At 43.8% G+C, this 16,085-nt stretch overlaps 1 protein-coding gene across 2 annotated transcripts in view; it reads left to right on the top strand.

Annotated features, from left to right (window-relative positions):
- SLIT3 (slit guidance ligand 3) overlaps positions 1-16,085 on the top strand; it is a 747,204-nt gene that overhangs the window by 481,850 nt on the left and 249,269 nt on the right. For both annotated transcript variants that reach the window (XM_088451316.1, XM_088451322.1), the window contains one exon: positions 13,822-13,893. In XM_088451316.1, the coding sequence (XP_088307442.1) occupies positions 13,822-13,893 (72 nt within the window). The remainder of the gene's footprint in view (positions 1-13,821; positions 13,894-16,085) is intronic.

Consider the following 16,085-nt stretch of genomic DNA (forward strand, 5'->3'; position numbering starts at 1 on the left):
CTTCACTACAATCTGGTGCTGTGGTTATCTGTTTTAAATAAAATGCAAAAAGGCTGGTACAATATCATTAGTTCGGTTTATTAAAGCTACTTGTCATTGAGATTTTTATATGTCTGTTTTAGAGGTTTGTCATTCTGGCTCATTCATACATATTTATGCCACAACTTTAACCCAAGGATGGCTTGTATGGAATCTAAACACAAAAACTTTATGTAACAGAAAAAGATTACTCGGGACTATTAGCAGTTAAAGGGCATACAAAGAAGGACATTTCAAAGTGATACATTTTCCACATCATCTCAAGATATATTTGCTGTTGGAATGATTTCCATAAAATAATTTAGGTCCTCTTATGGAAACTGCCTAACTCTTACTTGTAGGGCAATTTGAATATGATTTAATGTCTGCGTTGAATATGCATCACTGAGTGAAGCCAGTATCAGTGCAGTGTAAATCATTGAACCATTTAAACGTTGATTAAAAATTAGTATAATTGGTACATATACCTCTTTCTGGTTACCTAAAGAGAAATAATTATGAGACATACAGAGTTGTTTAAACGGCCAAGAAATTAAAATATTCTTAAAACTTGCACATTGCATGTTGCTACCAATTAAACAGTGCCTGACATTTCTTGGCCTCAGTTCTCCAGCAGAATTAATAGGACTTGTTGTAGGAATATTAGAACGGTTTTATAGGGAGGTTTCATAAGTTGTGGGACCCCATGGTACTTGAATTATTTTGCACACCCACTCTGTATTAAATTATCTATAAATATATGGAAGATATTTAAATGAAAATATGGGGGAGATGTGTCAAACCTCGGAGAGAGATAAAGTACCAACCAATCAGCTCCTAAGTACCATTTTTTCAAGCACAGCCTGTAAAATGACAGTTAGAAGCTGAATGGTTGGTACTAGCTCTCCCAACTTTTTCTGTCTACAAACTTTGATACATCTCCCCCTACGCATGTTGTGTAGTTTGCCTAGGTATAACGTATTACCCTGAAGGGAAAGCGTTTGTCTTAAAAATTAAATCAAATATAAGTTTACAAATAAAACAACTGAGTGTAAAGTACATACAAGAGCAGCACTAGGGGGTAGATACCCTCCTGTTACATAAACAGTCCATCCATTAGACCTGTTATTTTTATTTCTTGACAACTGTGAAGAATCGGAGGAGTGTACTAAACTTTTATAGCTGTACATGTCTGGGAGGTGTAGGGTAAAGAAGGATTTCTCATATACATCCCATTGGGTAGCTGCCACACAATGGACCCAGTTCAACATCAGCTTTACTGTATCACAAAACTGAAATGATTGAATGTATGTGTTCTCAATCCATTCCTATTAGCTATTGCTTACCTATACAATATACATTTAAATGTGTATTTAAGTTTAGAAAACCACCACAAAGCAAATTTCACTGTTTTGTCCAAACCAATATGTAATTATCAAAATATATAATATACCGCATTAGAGAAAGCTGGTGTACTGTGCTCTGACATCTCACGTGCATGCTGTAGTATTATTAGTATAATGCTGTGAAGAGTTGGAGAATAAATCCATAACGACCGTACTACAGTTTCTGTGACAACACTAACAAATCTGTGACTCCTCCAATATCATTTTTTCCCAGTGCTTGTTTGAAAAACACTATTGTCGAGTGAATTTTCACTGGTGTCCAAATCTCCCTATTGTGACTTTGTGTTCCTATTGTGCAGCAGTTAATTGCCCGTCACAGGCTCTTTAAATTTCAGGATGGAGCCTTTTAGACAATGCCGCACAGGATAATTTAATCATCGATATGTCAAGACGTTCCCAACCATACATGACAATCCTCAGGAGTTACAATAAAGACTATTTGTAACAATTTAATAAGAAAAGCCATGGAGATGTAAGCCAGTGTGAAATAATACAGAAAAGACCATTTTAAATGGAAACGTGGGTTTTGTCCTACAGGCTAAACACTGTCAATCTGTTGTGAATATACCTTCTGCTTAAACAAGAATTAGAATAACCAATTCAGTTTAAAAGAAATTTATCATGAAAAAAAGTGGTGTGATTTTAAGTATACATTATTGTTTTGTAACTAATCTTACAAAATGTTTTTATCTTTACGTTATTGATTTGTAAATCACTGGGGCGTAATTCTGAGTCGCATGGACTGCCGATGTTAACAGAGTGGAGCGAAAATCCCTAAAATCTTGTATAGCGCTTGGGTTACCCTGTGTGTACGCACAGAGATGCAGTTTTTATTGAGACGCAATATGTATGTAACGGTGACGTGCGGTGAGGTCAATGGCTGGGGAGGCACACATGGAGATGGGTCTGAGTGCTGGGAGCCTGTCTCACCCTCTACTCACTGTAACTCTCCCCTCATTATACTAAGCTTCAGGGTCCATTGATTCTCCTACCTGCACCGCTGTGTCTTCTCTTGCTGCTGCTGCTGACTGAGCTCGTATCTCTAAACAAAGCAGTGCACTTCCTGGTCACATGACACATCCAAGGTGCCCATCAGTGCTCAAAGCTCGCCCCCCCCCCCCCCCCTCCATACTCACAGGCATGCCTCTATTAGCTCTCTTTCTGTGCAGCTTACTGCCCGTGGTATGGGCCCGTCCCCCAGCTCTGCAAGCAGTGTCTGACTATACAGAAGCGAGGCTGAGCTGTTGCTGTCTCATATCTCATCTCCCTGCAGTATTAGAGAGCTCCTCAAAGCTAGTGAGTGTTAACTATAAAAATGATTACAATAAACAAAGAAAATGTTTATAAGTTGTAAATATCTTCTTTATATTTTTCTAATAATTTTTATATCAGATCTCAGGAGTATGAGAGGGGAGGCTCTGCCTCCCCTGCTTACCATGACTGCATGTACCTGGTATGTAATATATTGGAAATGTGCTGGGCGTTCCTGGCCAGTGACTAGTAGGGGACTAAGCAGACGCACAGAGATGCACCATCTTCTGGGCATATTCTGGGAGTGTCGCAGGGGTGTTGCTGAACTGGTCGCAAGCTTAGACGCTTAATTGCTCACATTGGCTATACTCTGACGAACATTTTGCACCTAGCATGGAGCTTGTGCGGGTTTTTATGATGTGACTGGTGGTTGAATCTAAAGACGCACCAAGCAGGATTTCAGCATATTAAGCTGTTCAAAGTGGGCGTTCCAGTCTTTGCACAATCGGAAGCACACTTGTACACCAGTGATACTAGCATTAGCATAAATTCCAGACAGGACTATAGCAAAAGACGCTAAACCAATCGCAGCAGCAAGTGACTCAGAATCAGCTCCAGTGTGTGCAAATCCACTGTGTCACTACAAGACTATAATAGTCATCTGCTGATCTCTAACACATCTATGAAGGGCATAGCATAATGGTAGTCCATGACATACTGCTGCATGAAAGCGCACAGCAATTCCGTCAGACTTTTTTCATCTTTTGTAACTAAAATTTCCTACGGAGTCTGGGCCTGAGCGCTTGCAAGCTGGTCGATGTTGCCCTAGTGCGCATGCGCATGACGGAGGGAGCTCCGTTGTGCGCATGCGCGAGACCCGAATAGCGACGGCCAGGCCGTCGCTATGGGTCTCGCACCAAAGGGGGTGTGCTCAGGGGCTGGCTGGCAACTTTCAGCCTGGGGGGCAAACAAGGGCAAGTGGCCCAGCTTTTCTACCAGTGAATGCAATTTTAAAATGGGCGTGACAATAATGTTGGGGGTGTGGTTTGTGTAATGTGGTGCTGCAGAAAATATTGTATTTTTTTTTTTTTGCAGGGGTCCTATCCTATATGTGATAGCTATATATGGGATGGGATGAAATATATTGCAGCTGTCCCGTGTGTTTGTTACTTATGTATCATGCACATTGACATTTATGTAGGGGGCAAATGTAGTAATTATTTAGGTGACATGCACATGTGCAAGTACAACCTACATAATATCAATGTGCATAATATATAAGTAACAAAAACATAGGACACCTTCACTATATATCATTCCATCGCAAAAAATAATTACATATAGGGCACGATTCTATTCAGCGCGATGTAAATAGCTCCGGGAGGTAGCTCCCGGAGCTATTCAATTCATCGCGATGTTAGGTTGGGGAAGGCTCGTTATCGCGCCTTAAACAGGGTGTTTAGGCGCGATAACAGGGATTCCTCGACCTAACTTCCTGGCACGAGGCTGTTTTCCAGGCGCGAAGGGCAGAAAACAGCCTTGCGCCGGGACTTTTGTCGGATTTCTTCTCTCATCCCCGGAGGGATGAGAGAAGAAATCATTAGTCGGACTTGGCAGCGCGGTGTATTGAATAGCTTCGGGAGCTCACTCCCGGAGCTATTTACATCGCGCTGAATAGAATCGTGCCCATAGTATAGGAGGACCCCTGCAATATATAATAGTGAAGTGTCCTATGTGTTTGTTACTAATATAAAATATGCTGGCAGTGGCACTTACGTTGCACTTGCATGTGTAGTAATTGTTTAGTTGCCATTCATATGTACATGTCACCTAAATAAATACATGTGCAAGTGCAACATAAATGCATGATATTTTATATAATTAGTAAACACATATTTATTTATAGTACATACAGTATGGACGCCCTGGAGTTGCTGGAGTCCACGGGACATGGATGGGGTGGAGCCGTGAGTTGTGACTCACGAGCAGGGCTGGCAACAGAAACCCTGGGGCCCGGTACACTGATGTCTCTGGGGGCCCCCATGAAACCCCCCTACACACACTATATATATTATTGATATGGACATTTCTATATATATATATATATATATAATATATATATATATAATATATATGGGTTTAGTATTAAATCCCGGCGGCTGTCTAGCCGGAGGGTGAAATGCAGACGCTGGAATCCCGAAGCCGCAGAATCCCGACGGAGCAGGTAAGTAGGCTAAGCCTACCCTTCTCCCCCCCTAACCCTTCGCTTGGCGGTGCCAAACCCTAAGTTCCACCCAGGTGTTCCTAAACCTAACCTCCCCTCTCTGCTCCCTAAACCTAACCCTCCCCGGTGGGTGCCTTACCCTTACTACCCCCCGGTGGTGCCCTAACCCTAACCCCCCCTTACCCTAGCCTAACCCTTCCACTCTGCGACTTAGTGCTAACATTCCCCACTTACCTTAGTTCGGGAAGCCGTCTGTCGGGATTCTGGTGTCTGGCTAAAGAGAGGGGTCGGGATTTTGACGCCTATCTTTAGTACCAAGTTGGGATTTAGATGCCGGGATTTTGTCAGATGGCTTCCCGAGTGTCGGCATTCTGACTACATCCCATATATATATATATATATACACACACATGCATACATACACATATATATATGTATATATACACATATATACTTACTCATATCTATATATAAATACACATATTTATACATACATACACATATATAAATACACATATATATATACATACATTACACATATATACATACATACACACATATATATATATATATATATATATACACACACTGATTTAAATAAAAATAAAGTAAAAAGCCACTTACCACAAAACTATATTGACAGTGCTGCAGCTGCCCCTGGGCTGGGGTTGGTGTCTGAAGTCAATGTCATCGGGGCCGTGATGTCCGCTTGGGATTGCCTCTTCCAGTTCCTTGTAGGCTGCTGCATTCAGGGTAAGGACTAAGGATGGAGGCAGGAAGGTACAGAAGTGCCAGCGCGGGCTCAACATCACATGTTATGATGCGGGGGCGTCCATTACTATAGCGCATGCGCACTGCACACCTGGCCACGCTCCAACTGCCGGTGAAGGATGTGGCCAAGCCGTCACCACCAGGGAGTTCACCCGGGCGGCTTTTGTATCCAGTTGCACCGCGCTGGCCCGGCCGGCCGGCGGAGACTGCACATGTGAATCTTGGTGCCCGGGACGAGCTCCGCAAAGGCCCACGGGAGGAGCTGCTGCAGCTGGGCATGCACAGCAGCCCTCCCACAGCCATTTTAGTATAGGGAAGCCAGGACTCTGATGCCAGATCGGAGCTCCGCTCAGGCTCAGGGTAGCTGCGGTGCCATGCGGCCGGCTAGGTAGTATGAGCCGGCCCGGCTTAGGGGGACACGGGGGTGGCCCAATCATCTCTCTAGCTGGGCAGGGAGCAGGAGCATCCGCTGCCTGCCTGCTGGAGCCTGACAGCCCTGGAATACACAATTGCAGCGGCCCGGGGGGCAGATGGCACCCTGCCCCCCGGCCCAGCCCGCCACTGGGCGTGCTGTCGATGGTGATTGACAGCATGCCCCTTTGATGGGCGTGCCGGGGCGTTGCTGCCCAGACGGAGGCGTTCCCATGGGAACGTCTACCGTCTGGGGCCAGCCCCACTGACATCACTAGTGATGTCAGTGGGAGTGCTTCTGGCTCTGATAGAGCCAGAAGCACTCCGGGCTTGTGGCAGACGAGACCCTACCACAAGGGTCTCATCGCAAGCCCGATGGTCGCGATCGTCTTGACCATCGCGACCATCTTTTTGGCCACTCGCATAAACTGTGGGTGGTCACCCACAGCTATGCGAGCGGCCAGGAGGCCGCTCCAATAATAGGTAGGACGGCCCTGATTCAGAGCAAGCACTCTTGTTAGAGCGTCCGGCTCTGAATCAGGCCCTCTGTTCATTCACCACTAACCCAGGTCACTGTTTTCTAATCAAATTCCAGTCAGTCCATTGGATTTGGTCAGGTAAAATAGTTTGGAGCCACACAGGAAGCAATGGCCAGATAGGTTCACTGCAGAGGTATGCAAAGTTCTGGCCGTATTAAAGCTTGTGGGGGCCCTGTGGCAATTAAGTTGTGGGGGCCCCATCAATAAAATTGCCACGGCCTCATGCAGCGACGACTATGCCCCTTACCTTGCCTCTGGACTCTCCGCTTACCAGCAAGGAGGCAGCATACTACATCAGGTCCACGACTGACTCCCGGCAGTATAGCGGACATGATTTCTCTGTCCTGCTACAGTTGTTATCTTGTGCTGACGAGCACTGCGCTCCCACTGTCTGACCCTGCACCCTGCATCCGAGTCTATCCCCTTCCTCCAGTACACAGCACCTCCCCATCCATTCCCAACCCCCATCCCCTCCACAGTGTGCATCAACCCGCGTACCCCCTTACCCCAGTACCCAGCAGCTCTCCATTCACTCCCACAGAACCAGTGGACCCCCCCCCTCCCCAGCTGCGACCGACCACCCCTCAACCCCACCCTCCCCCAGTACACACCATGCAAGAGAGGTTGCCGCCGCGGCCAGACTTGTTTTTGCGGACTGATGCTGATAATTGGCTGCCATTACAGCTCAGTTATCCTAGAGGGGAGGCAGCCAGGGACAGGGACCCAGCATCAGAGCCCGTAGATAGATATATAGATAACTATAGAGAGAGGGGGATGGGGAGGGAGGAGAGGACAGAGGGGGAGAGAGAAGGGGAGTGAGAGGAAGGGGCAGGGAGAGAGAGAGAGGAAGGGACAGAGGGCCTGATTCACTATGGATTGCAATATTGCTTATACGCACGCACCGCAGTTGCTAATATCAGTGGTGCTATTTATATGTTTGCATTTACATTGCGATCGCAGCCTGACATAAGGACGCCCACTTCTCCTTACTCACATCCGTATACTAGGGCAACATAGCAAAACAATCTATAACATCGAGTAATATCGGACCCATACGCACACTTGTACAAGCCCTGACCTTACTCAGAAATTGCTACAAGCCATGCACGCTATGAGGCCTCAGGCTGCTTATGGCCACGCAGTGGATAATTTATGCATGCCCCTGCAACAGCATTGAAACACACTGGCACACCTGCGTTCTCCTGACCACCCCCGATCACCACCCACAAATGGCACTTACTGTCAATCACTCTGCTCTGGGTTTGCGTAGCCTCTGCAAACACAGTTCCCATCGCAATTGCTAGTTCGCACACTCGCACTGCGATGCATACGCAGAATGCAACAATTGACCAATTGTGTGCATATTAGCAACTTCATTCCTGCCAGGCCCAGAGAGCACGTACGTAGTACCAGTTGCAGCAGCTGCTGCAGCATCAGCTTTCTGATGGGGACGGGCACTTCCGGCATTAGGCAAGGGGGAGGGGCTTCCAGAGTCCGTCGGGTCCACCAGTCTATCAGTGAGTGTGGCAGTGTGTTGTGTGATTAATGATGTCGGAAGCCGGCCCAGAAGATGGCAGAGAGGCCAGGTTTCCGGCCAATATTTGCGGCCCTTGGGCGACCGCCCCGCCTATAATCCGGCCCTGCTTCTGGGAGACGGGGATCACTAATTCATATCTCAGTAAACAACAAATCTGAGGAAAATACAATTTTGAAACACGAATGTTGAAAACAAATATATACAGTATAATCGTTTCCTTTCTGTCTTATTAAATTCACTTGGTCATGCATTAGTGCCTTTATGTACAGCTTTACGTCTAAACAATGAAACACATTCAGATTAAATAATAACTACTTTATCATTTATAGTTCTTATGTCACCACTGAAAATTGTCTGTTTACTCTTGTGCGCTGTTTTACACTAATTAATTGGCACTTTAGTAATGTACTACGCCACCATAAATGGCAAATCCTGCAGACCTACCAACTTTATACTGATGCACGTCACATTACCGCCATCCTGACAACCGATAAGTGACTATAATACGTTCCAAAACGCACGCACACGAAGACCATCAAGATGGGTCTGGACAGAAGTGACTAGTTTGGGGGTTCATCCCCAAAGAGATGGTGAATGAAAGCCCTAGTTAATGCCAGCATATAAACTATTAATTTCACTATACAGATGTGTCTTTATACGCTATTGCCGCAGTCATGCCAAACAGATCTTCTCGGTGTGACTCGGCTTGTGCCGAGTAGCCTTTTTGCTCGAATGTGCGTCTCTGTTTGAATCTATATACGAAGTATTATGATGCAGCTTCCGCTGCTTTTTTTCACACCAAGTTATACAGATTCAGACACACACTGATATATATGTGCCGCATATCAAATGAATCAGCCTCATGAAGCAGTTTTGTTGCATTGCGTTTATGGCTAAAATGCACATTCAAGCAAAACAGGACACTATACCCCTCAACGCAGCTCACTCACACCAGGCGTCTCGTGCTATATGGCGTATTGAGGCTAGGGGGTAAATTTACTGAAGTGAGAGTTTTTAGAAGTGGAGATGTTGCCCATAGCAACCAATCAGTTTCTAGTTATCTTCTAGAAGGTGCCAGTTAATTGTTAAGTAGATTGGTTGCTATGGACAACATCACCACTTCTAAAAACTCTCACTTTAGTAAATATACCCCTAGGTGTATGAGGACAAATCTGTATAACCTTATAATGACATTATATTCCATATACGGTCACCTTATATACAGACACCGTACAATCACTAGTATATCATTCCATATAGTCCCACAAAGTCTCATAATACCTGTTTATACATGGTTGTTCTCAGCAGGCTTTACACGCTGTACCAGAGCATCCCTCAGTGTTTGTAGCTCCCCTTTACATGCCTGTTAAATGAGTATTGTGGTTAACAGTTTCTTATTAGCTATTTATATCTGCGTTTTTGAGTATTTTCTTTTTTTACCTTTTATTCTCCCTACAGACTAGATATTACTGATTCTATATCAGGTGCATCATATGCTCAGTAGCTGGATTTAGGGGAATTAGATATAAAAGAAGTCTTGGTGCAGCTGATGTCCAGTCAAATGTCAGCCCACAATGTAAAGGACAAAAAGAATCCTCTCTTAAGAGGGTGATAGGTCATTACGGATTACACTAAAGATGAATAGTTGAAATAAGCATGTGACATTTCAGATCTTAAAACAAAAGTTGAAATAAAATGTTGCTGGCATAAATACATAACTGCACAATAATACACAGATATAGTAGTGCAGTTGTCACTGGACTGCAGATCAGTGACTTCACCACAATGTGAGCAATCACCAATTGGACCGAGTACAGGGCTCGCTTATATCCTGATTTCTTAGCTCTGAACAGTTTTCGGCTGCTTCATCATTGGTTATAACAGAAAGATTTCCTAGACACATCAGCTAGTCTTATATGCCCTTTTGGGATTTCCTCATGTACAGTTGAAATGTAAATGTAAAATGTGTCCCCGAAAAGGCGCATTTTGTACAACTTGATGTATCTTTGCAAGCTGCGCCAAAATGTAAAAAAAAAAAATGAAGCTGATTGGTTGATATTTTCTGTCTCCCGACTTTATCTCTCTCCAAGGTTTGATACACCTCCCCTTTGTCGGACAATTATCCATCAGTGTTAACACTCACACTTTTACTATTATTTTTTTATACACCAGTGAAAGCATTCAAATGGGCGGCACTTCAGATAGGGGGTCCCTATTAAAAGCAATGTGATCTCACTTTCTCACTGCCTCTGTGCACAGCCTGGCTAAGTGTTCCCTGGTGTCGCAGCACTCTGGGATGGAAACCATTTTTTGCAATGACTCCATACCAAAGTTCTCTTACACATGAAGTTGAAAGAAGATGTGTGGTGATATGGCAGCGTCTTTTGGATTCTACTTGCGTCATTTACTTGTGCTCAATGCACAAAAGGGGGTCCTCCATTGGTCTTCACCGGCCCTGACTGCAGGTGTAAGCGCTGGTTGCACACCAAGAGTACTGTATGCCCGTTGGCTTATCTTGTGTGAGATGGCACTACACATGTTTAGAAGGCATATGTGCCTAGGCAGACTTGAACTATTCTGACACTTATGGTGCCCGCCCCTAGAGAGGCAATACGGGGGTGGTGTAACATAGGCATGGCGCATAGTTGAGTAAATGCTTGTGTATGTGGCTCATGCATACCTACATAAAGACACATATATGCAAGTTAGGAGGCATTTCCTAGGATGATAGCTTGTCATAAAAGTGATAATATGCTGCTCATGTGGATGCAAATAGGTAGGAATAGGCTATTTTTCCATGTGCCAATTCTCCCCAACATTCATTTATGTCCATTTTGTGAGAACTGTGCATGAGCACCCACATGTCAAATGTGATTATCTATGACATGCTCTGTCACTTTTTAATTTTTTTTATGTGTAACTTTCTGTCCCCGGACTGCTAAACTAACCCTGTGTCTGCGCTGCAGGTTTTCCTGTCTTTGCTGGCCACAAACTTTTCCCATCCCCATCACAGCAGTGGGTACCTGCAGTGTGTGCTCTGGCTCCCTCTGCATGACTGAGACAGGACAGGGATTTTTATATAGATTAACATTTACACAGCACCTGCATATTTCTCTTGTGCTTTACATTTGGGAAGAAATCAGTAATAAATTGAGAGTAGGTAATAACAGACAAAGAGATAGGAGGGCCCTGCTGGCATGCTTACCATAAATAAAGCTAAAGCTTCCATTCTCCCAACTATTCTATAAATTTAGTTAATATGGTAAAGCTATAATTCAGACTTTTATAACAATGGGCCTGATTCAGCAAGGAGCGCAGTTGCTTATACGCATGCAATCGGTCGATTAATTTGCCGTGCGCGAGCTAGGCGGTGTGCTAGGAATTGAGGGCCTGATTCAGAGCTGAACGCTCTGACCAGAGCGCTCGCTCTGAATCAGGGCCCTCCTACCTTTTTTTGGAGCGTCCTCATGGACGCTCGCATAGCTGTGGGTGACCACCCACAGCATATGCGAGTGTCCATGATGATGGCTGCGATGGTCTTGACCATCGCGACCATCGGGCTTGCGACGGAGACCCAGTGGTAGGGTCTCACTGCCGCAAGCCCTGGAGTGATTTTGGTTCTATCAGAGCCAAAATCACTCCCACTGACATCACTAGTGATATCAGTGGGGCCGGCTTGAGACGGTAGGCGTTCCCATGGGAACGCCTCCGTCTGGCAGGCACGCCCCCGGCACACCCACCAAAGGGGGCGTGCTGTCAATCAACATCGACAGCACGCCCCCTTTGGTGTGAGACCCGGAGTGATGGAGAGCCCGTCGCTCGCCGGGTCTCACGCATGCGCACGACGGAGCTCCCTCCGTCGTGCGCATGCGCAGTGGGGGAACATCGGCCCGCTTGCGAGCGTACTGCCGCTCACGAGCGGGTCTGAATGACCCCCTGAGAACGCAGTGACTACACAGACCCATGGCAGAGTGATGGACAGGAAGTGGCGCTTGTGGATGGTGAGAGGGGGGTGGTCGGGTGAACACAGACGTGCCAGTGCATTTCAACGCCATTGCAGGGGCGAGCATAAATTATCCTCTGCAATACCAGATGCCGTCTGAGGTGTCATAGTGTGCGCATAAGTAAGCAATTCCTGAGCAAGGTCTGGGCTTCTCTAACTGTCTGATGTTACTCGATGTTACCGATTGTTTCACTATGTTGGTCAAGTATACGGATGTGAGTAAGGGGAAGTGGGCATCCTTATGTGAGGCTGCAATCACAATGCGAATGCAAACATTTACATATCACTGCTGATATTAGCAACGCAGTTGCGTGCATATAAGCAGAATTGCGATCCGTAGTGAATCATGCCCAATGCACTTATACAGATGTGTCCTCATACACCTAGCATCTATAAGGCCCATGCGATCAGACACTCTGAGAGGAGTAACATATTAGTTTTCTTTAAATGTTGCATCTTATTACATTGTAGATGCAGCAAAACACCACTCACTGTGTATTAGAGACGCTAGGCTGCGACTTTAACGGCACAGGATTTAGCTTTAAGCACGTATAAAGTCGCATATGCAGCACAGCTAAACTTGGCGTGAGAAAAAGCCGCGGCTGCTGCATCCTAGCACTTCTTACACAGATTCAGACTCAGTCGCACACAGATGTACAAATGTCGCACAACAAATGTATCAGTGTAATCTGCCAGAGTTGTTTTGTTGCACCCACTTGTTTTATATTTGTGAATAAGACGCACATTTTGAGCAGTCAGGGCCTGGCGCGCCTAGAGGAGCTCTTTGACGGACACATCTGTACATATAATATACATTATTGGATTTCATTTTATTTTTTCTGTGAAAGTGTGCCACTGCTGATAGGCATTTACATAAAAAAATACAATACAATATTTGTATCAAGCTTTAATATGGAAATAACTTTTACTTTTTACTTTTCCATGTGTGCATTTCTATAATAGAATAACTGTAGCAGCAGCTAATGCTATTTATTTTAGACCAAAGAAAAATATTTCACTCACGGATGATTCAGAAGAACTGGCTCCCCAGATGGGGTATACAGCCGATCACATAGGCTCTGACCACCACAGACATTTGCTACTTAGAATAATAAAGGACTATAAAATTAGATTAGTAGAGTCTAATTTGGTATTGGTATATTCCCCAGACACCAGTGCAGCTCTTGTGCAGATAAAGCCTGAAATTTACTACTGTGTCAGGACAGAGGACTGCAACTTCCAGTAAAGGGGGGGTCAGGATTCTGGGAGGTCGCCGAGGGCAGGAAAGTGACCTCACATGATTTACGGGCCTTTAGCTTAATGAAATTGTTTCAGTGACATGATGGTAAAAGCCTGTAATGGATTGGATGCCATAATGTAATGAAATTACTCCCTTCTGTCTTTAACAAGAAAAAAAAAAAGTGCAATTAATATTTACTGAGACCTGACAGACTTTGGTGTGTTATAGTGTGTGCAGCTCTCTCAGACAGTCCGTATCTACAGAGAGAGCAGCACTCTACAAGCGAGCCTCCTCCTGGGTGACGAGCGTAGACTGCAAAGGGGGTGGAGGGACACCTTAGTGACAAGAAAGCCTGGACCCTGGTTCTATAAGGCAGCTTTGTTACCCAGCCAGCCTTTTGACTTTTCCTTCCTTTCTGCAGGCAATTGGACAACAACCAGATAAGCTGCATTGAAGATGGAGTCTTTCGAGCGCTCCGTGACTTGGAAATTCTGTGAGTTGACTTTCTGATTTCTTCTCTTGTCTATATGTATGTGTGCTCACATCCTTTCATGCTGCAGTGCAAGAGAGAGCGAGAGAGAGAGCAAGAGAGAGAGAGAGGGGGGAAGAGAGAGAGAGGGGAAGAGAGAGAGAGAGACCTGTCTCCCTATTTCTCTCTGTTCCTGTACGCTGCTGAAAGTGTCACAACCAGTGAAAGTGAATTTTCTCACCTCCCACAGAGTGGGGTTATTGCTAATTAAGCTACAATAGAGTATTTCTTTTCTGATACACTGAATGAGCCTTTACAATGGAACATCTGAAGCTGGGCAAAGCAAGATGCATTTCAATAGCACATGTAATGCAGGCATCATAAATATGCTAACAGGTAGACATTATTCTGAGACATTTAATACAGACACCAGTCTATAACAGGACCTGCCAATGATGTACCAGTTTGAGGTTTATCACAGTGCATGCGATTTGTGTGAAACATGAGCCCACATAATAGCATGTATGCAATAGCATGTATGTATCCATTCACCCCAATAGACACTGCTTTCCCATTCACCAGTAATAAAATATGTCATATGCAGTGTACTGTTTTGAATTACATTAACTACTGTTATAACAAAGATTTGATTTATCCTGCCTTAAAATAATAACATTTTATATTTTTATAAGGCAAATTTGTTACCTAAAAATACAAACACCAGTATAAGCAGTCACAAAATGAAACATCATTTAAAAAATAAAACAAACTGAATTAGGCTGATGATTTGGATCGCTTGCTATAGCGATCTTATGTCATATTTCTTTCTACTTTTAGCTACATGTTGTGTGTGTTGTAGTGAGCATGTGCGAGACCGGAATACGTTCTGAACTCGGTAGTAAAATGAAATTGGCAAGGCCTCATATGGACATGTGAGAAGGTTACAGGGAGGCCAAGCTTGTGGCACAATGATATAGTAGCAGTGACTTTATAGGCAGATTTATTAAAGAACAGATTCTACACCTTTTACTTAACAGTCACTGTGCATTGAATAGATTATTGTACATTATTTTGTCATCAGTTTTGACACACACAATGGAAATGTATGCTTGGAGAAACAAGGTCTTAATCCTTGTATAGTTCATTATCTCTTCTTGTTGTTTTTTTGTTTATTGTTGATATATTTAATTTGCTTTACATTATTGCATGATGAGAAAGTTACATATTATTGGCTGCAGTACTAAATATACATTTCTTGATATATGCCTGAGCTGTGCAACGTTCATCCTCTGCATAGAAAACTTTAAAGGTTACAGTAATGGGACTTGTACCTCCAATACCAGCCCAGCATCCCTGTGTTCCTATTGCATTCAAGATAGATATTACTGTCACTTGAAATTGAATGCAATAGGAACTTTTTCAAAATACACAGTGAATGCTTTTATAGACACGTACATTGCTTTACTACCCATTGCCACAAACAAAATATAATGTTGATAATATGAGCCTAGAAGAAATAAAATGCACTTTACTAGTGGAGTGTGACAGCATAATTATAATTGTAATAAAAAAAAATGCAGAGTGTGTGCTAGTGGCTGGGGCTGTTTTCATATGAAAAAAAATACAACACAGATGAAAATAAATGTCTTACCCATCCTCGCATAGAAAATCAATTGTAATTCTTAGAGATTGCAAAGCAGGCACATAGCCAATAGAGTTGTATCTCCGGTATAGGCATGTGATAATAAACCTATTGATCTGAAATCTAGAAATAGACAGGATATTATATTTTGAAGTTAATGTTAGTCTGTGTTTTTATATCTAACAATTAGGACACTTTGACTGGGTGGCAGGTGTGTAGTGATTCCACAATATGTTGTGTACAGTAACTTTGAACCAATGTGTGGAGCCATAAATCGTTGGAATAAAGGATATCCAGACTAAACAATTAAATAGACTTTGCAATAGGTGTAAAAATAACACCATATAATTATTACTGTCATTCAAAAAAAAAAAGTAATAAAATACAGAATTAATTTAGTCCATGGCCTGGGCAGAACCAGTACCCCCCTTAGTGCCAGTGTAGTATCTGTCTTTCAATGTAGCTTGATTGATCCAGTCTTGAATCATCCAATATCAGTAACAGATTGTGGGGCCTATTCATTAAACCAAAAGTATCATTTTTCAAGTATTTTTACACATACTCATGTATGTGT

Source organism: Taudactylus pleione, unplaced genomic scaffold (assembly GCF_031769625.1).
Source record: "Taudactylus pleione unplaced genomic scaffold, aTauple2 ptg000025l, whole genome shotgun sequence".
Lineage (NCBI taxonomy): Eukaryota > Metazoa > Chordata > Amphibia > Anura > Myobatrachidae > Taudactylus > Taudactylus pleione.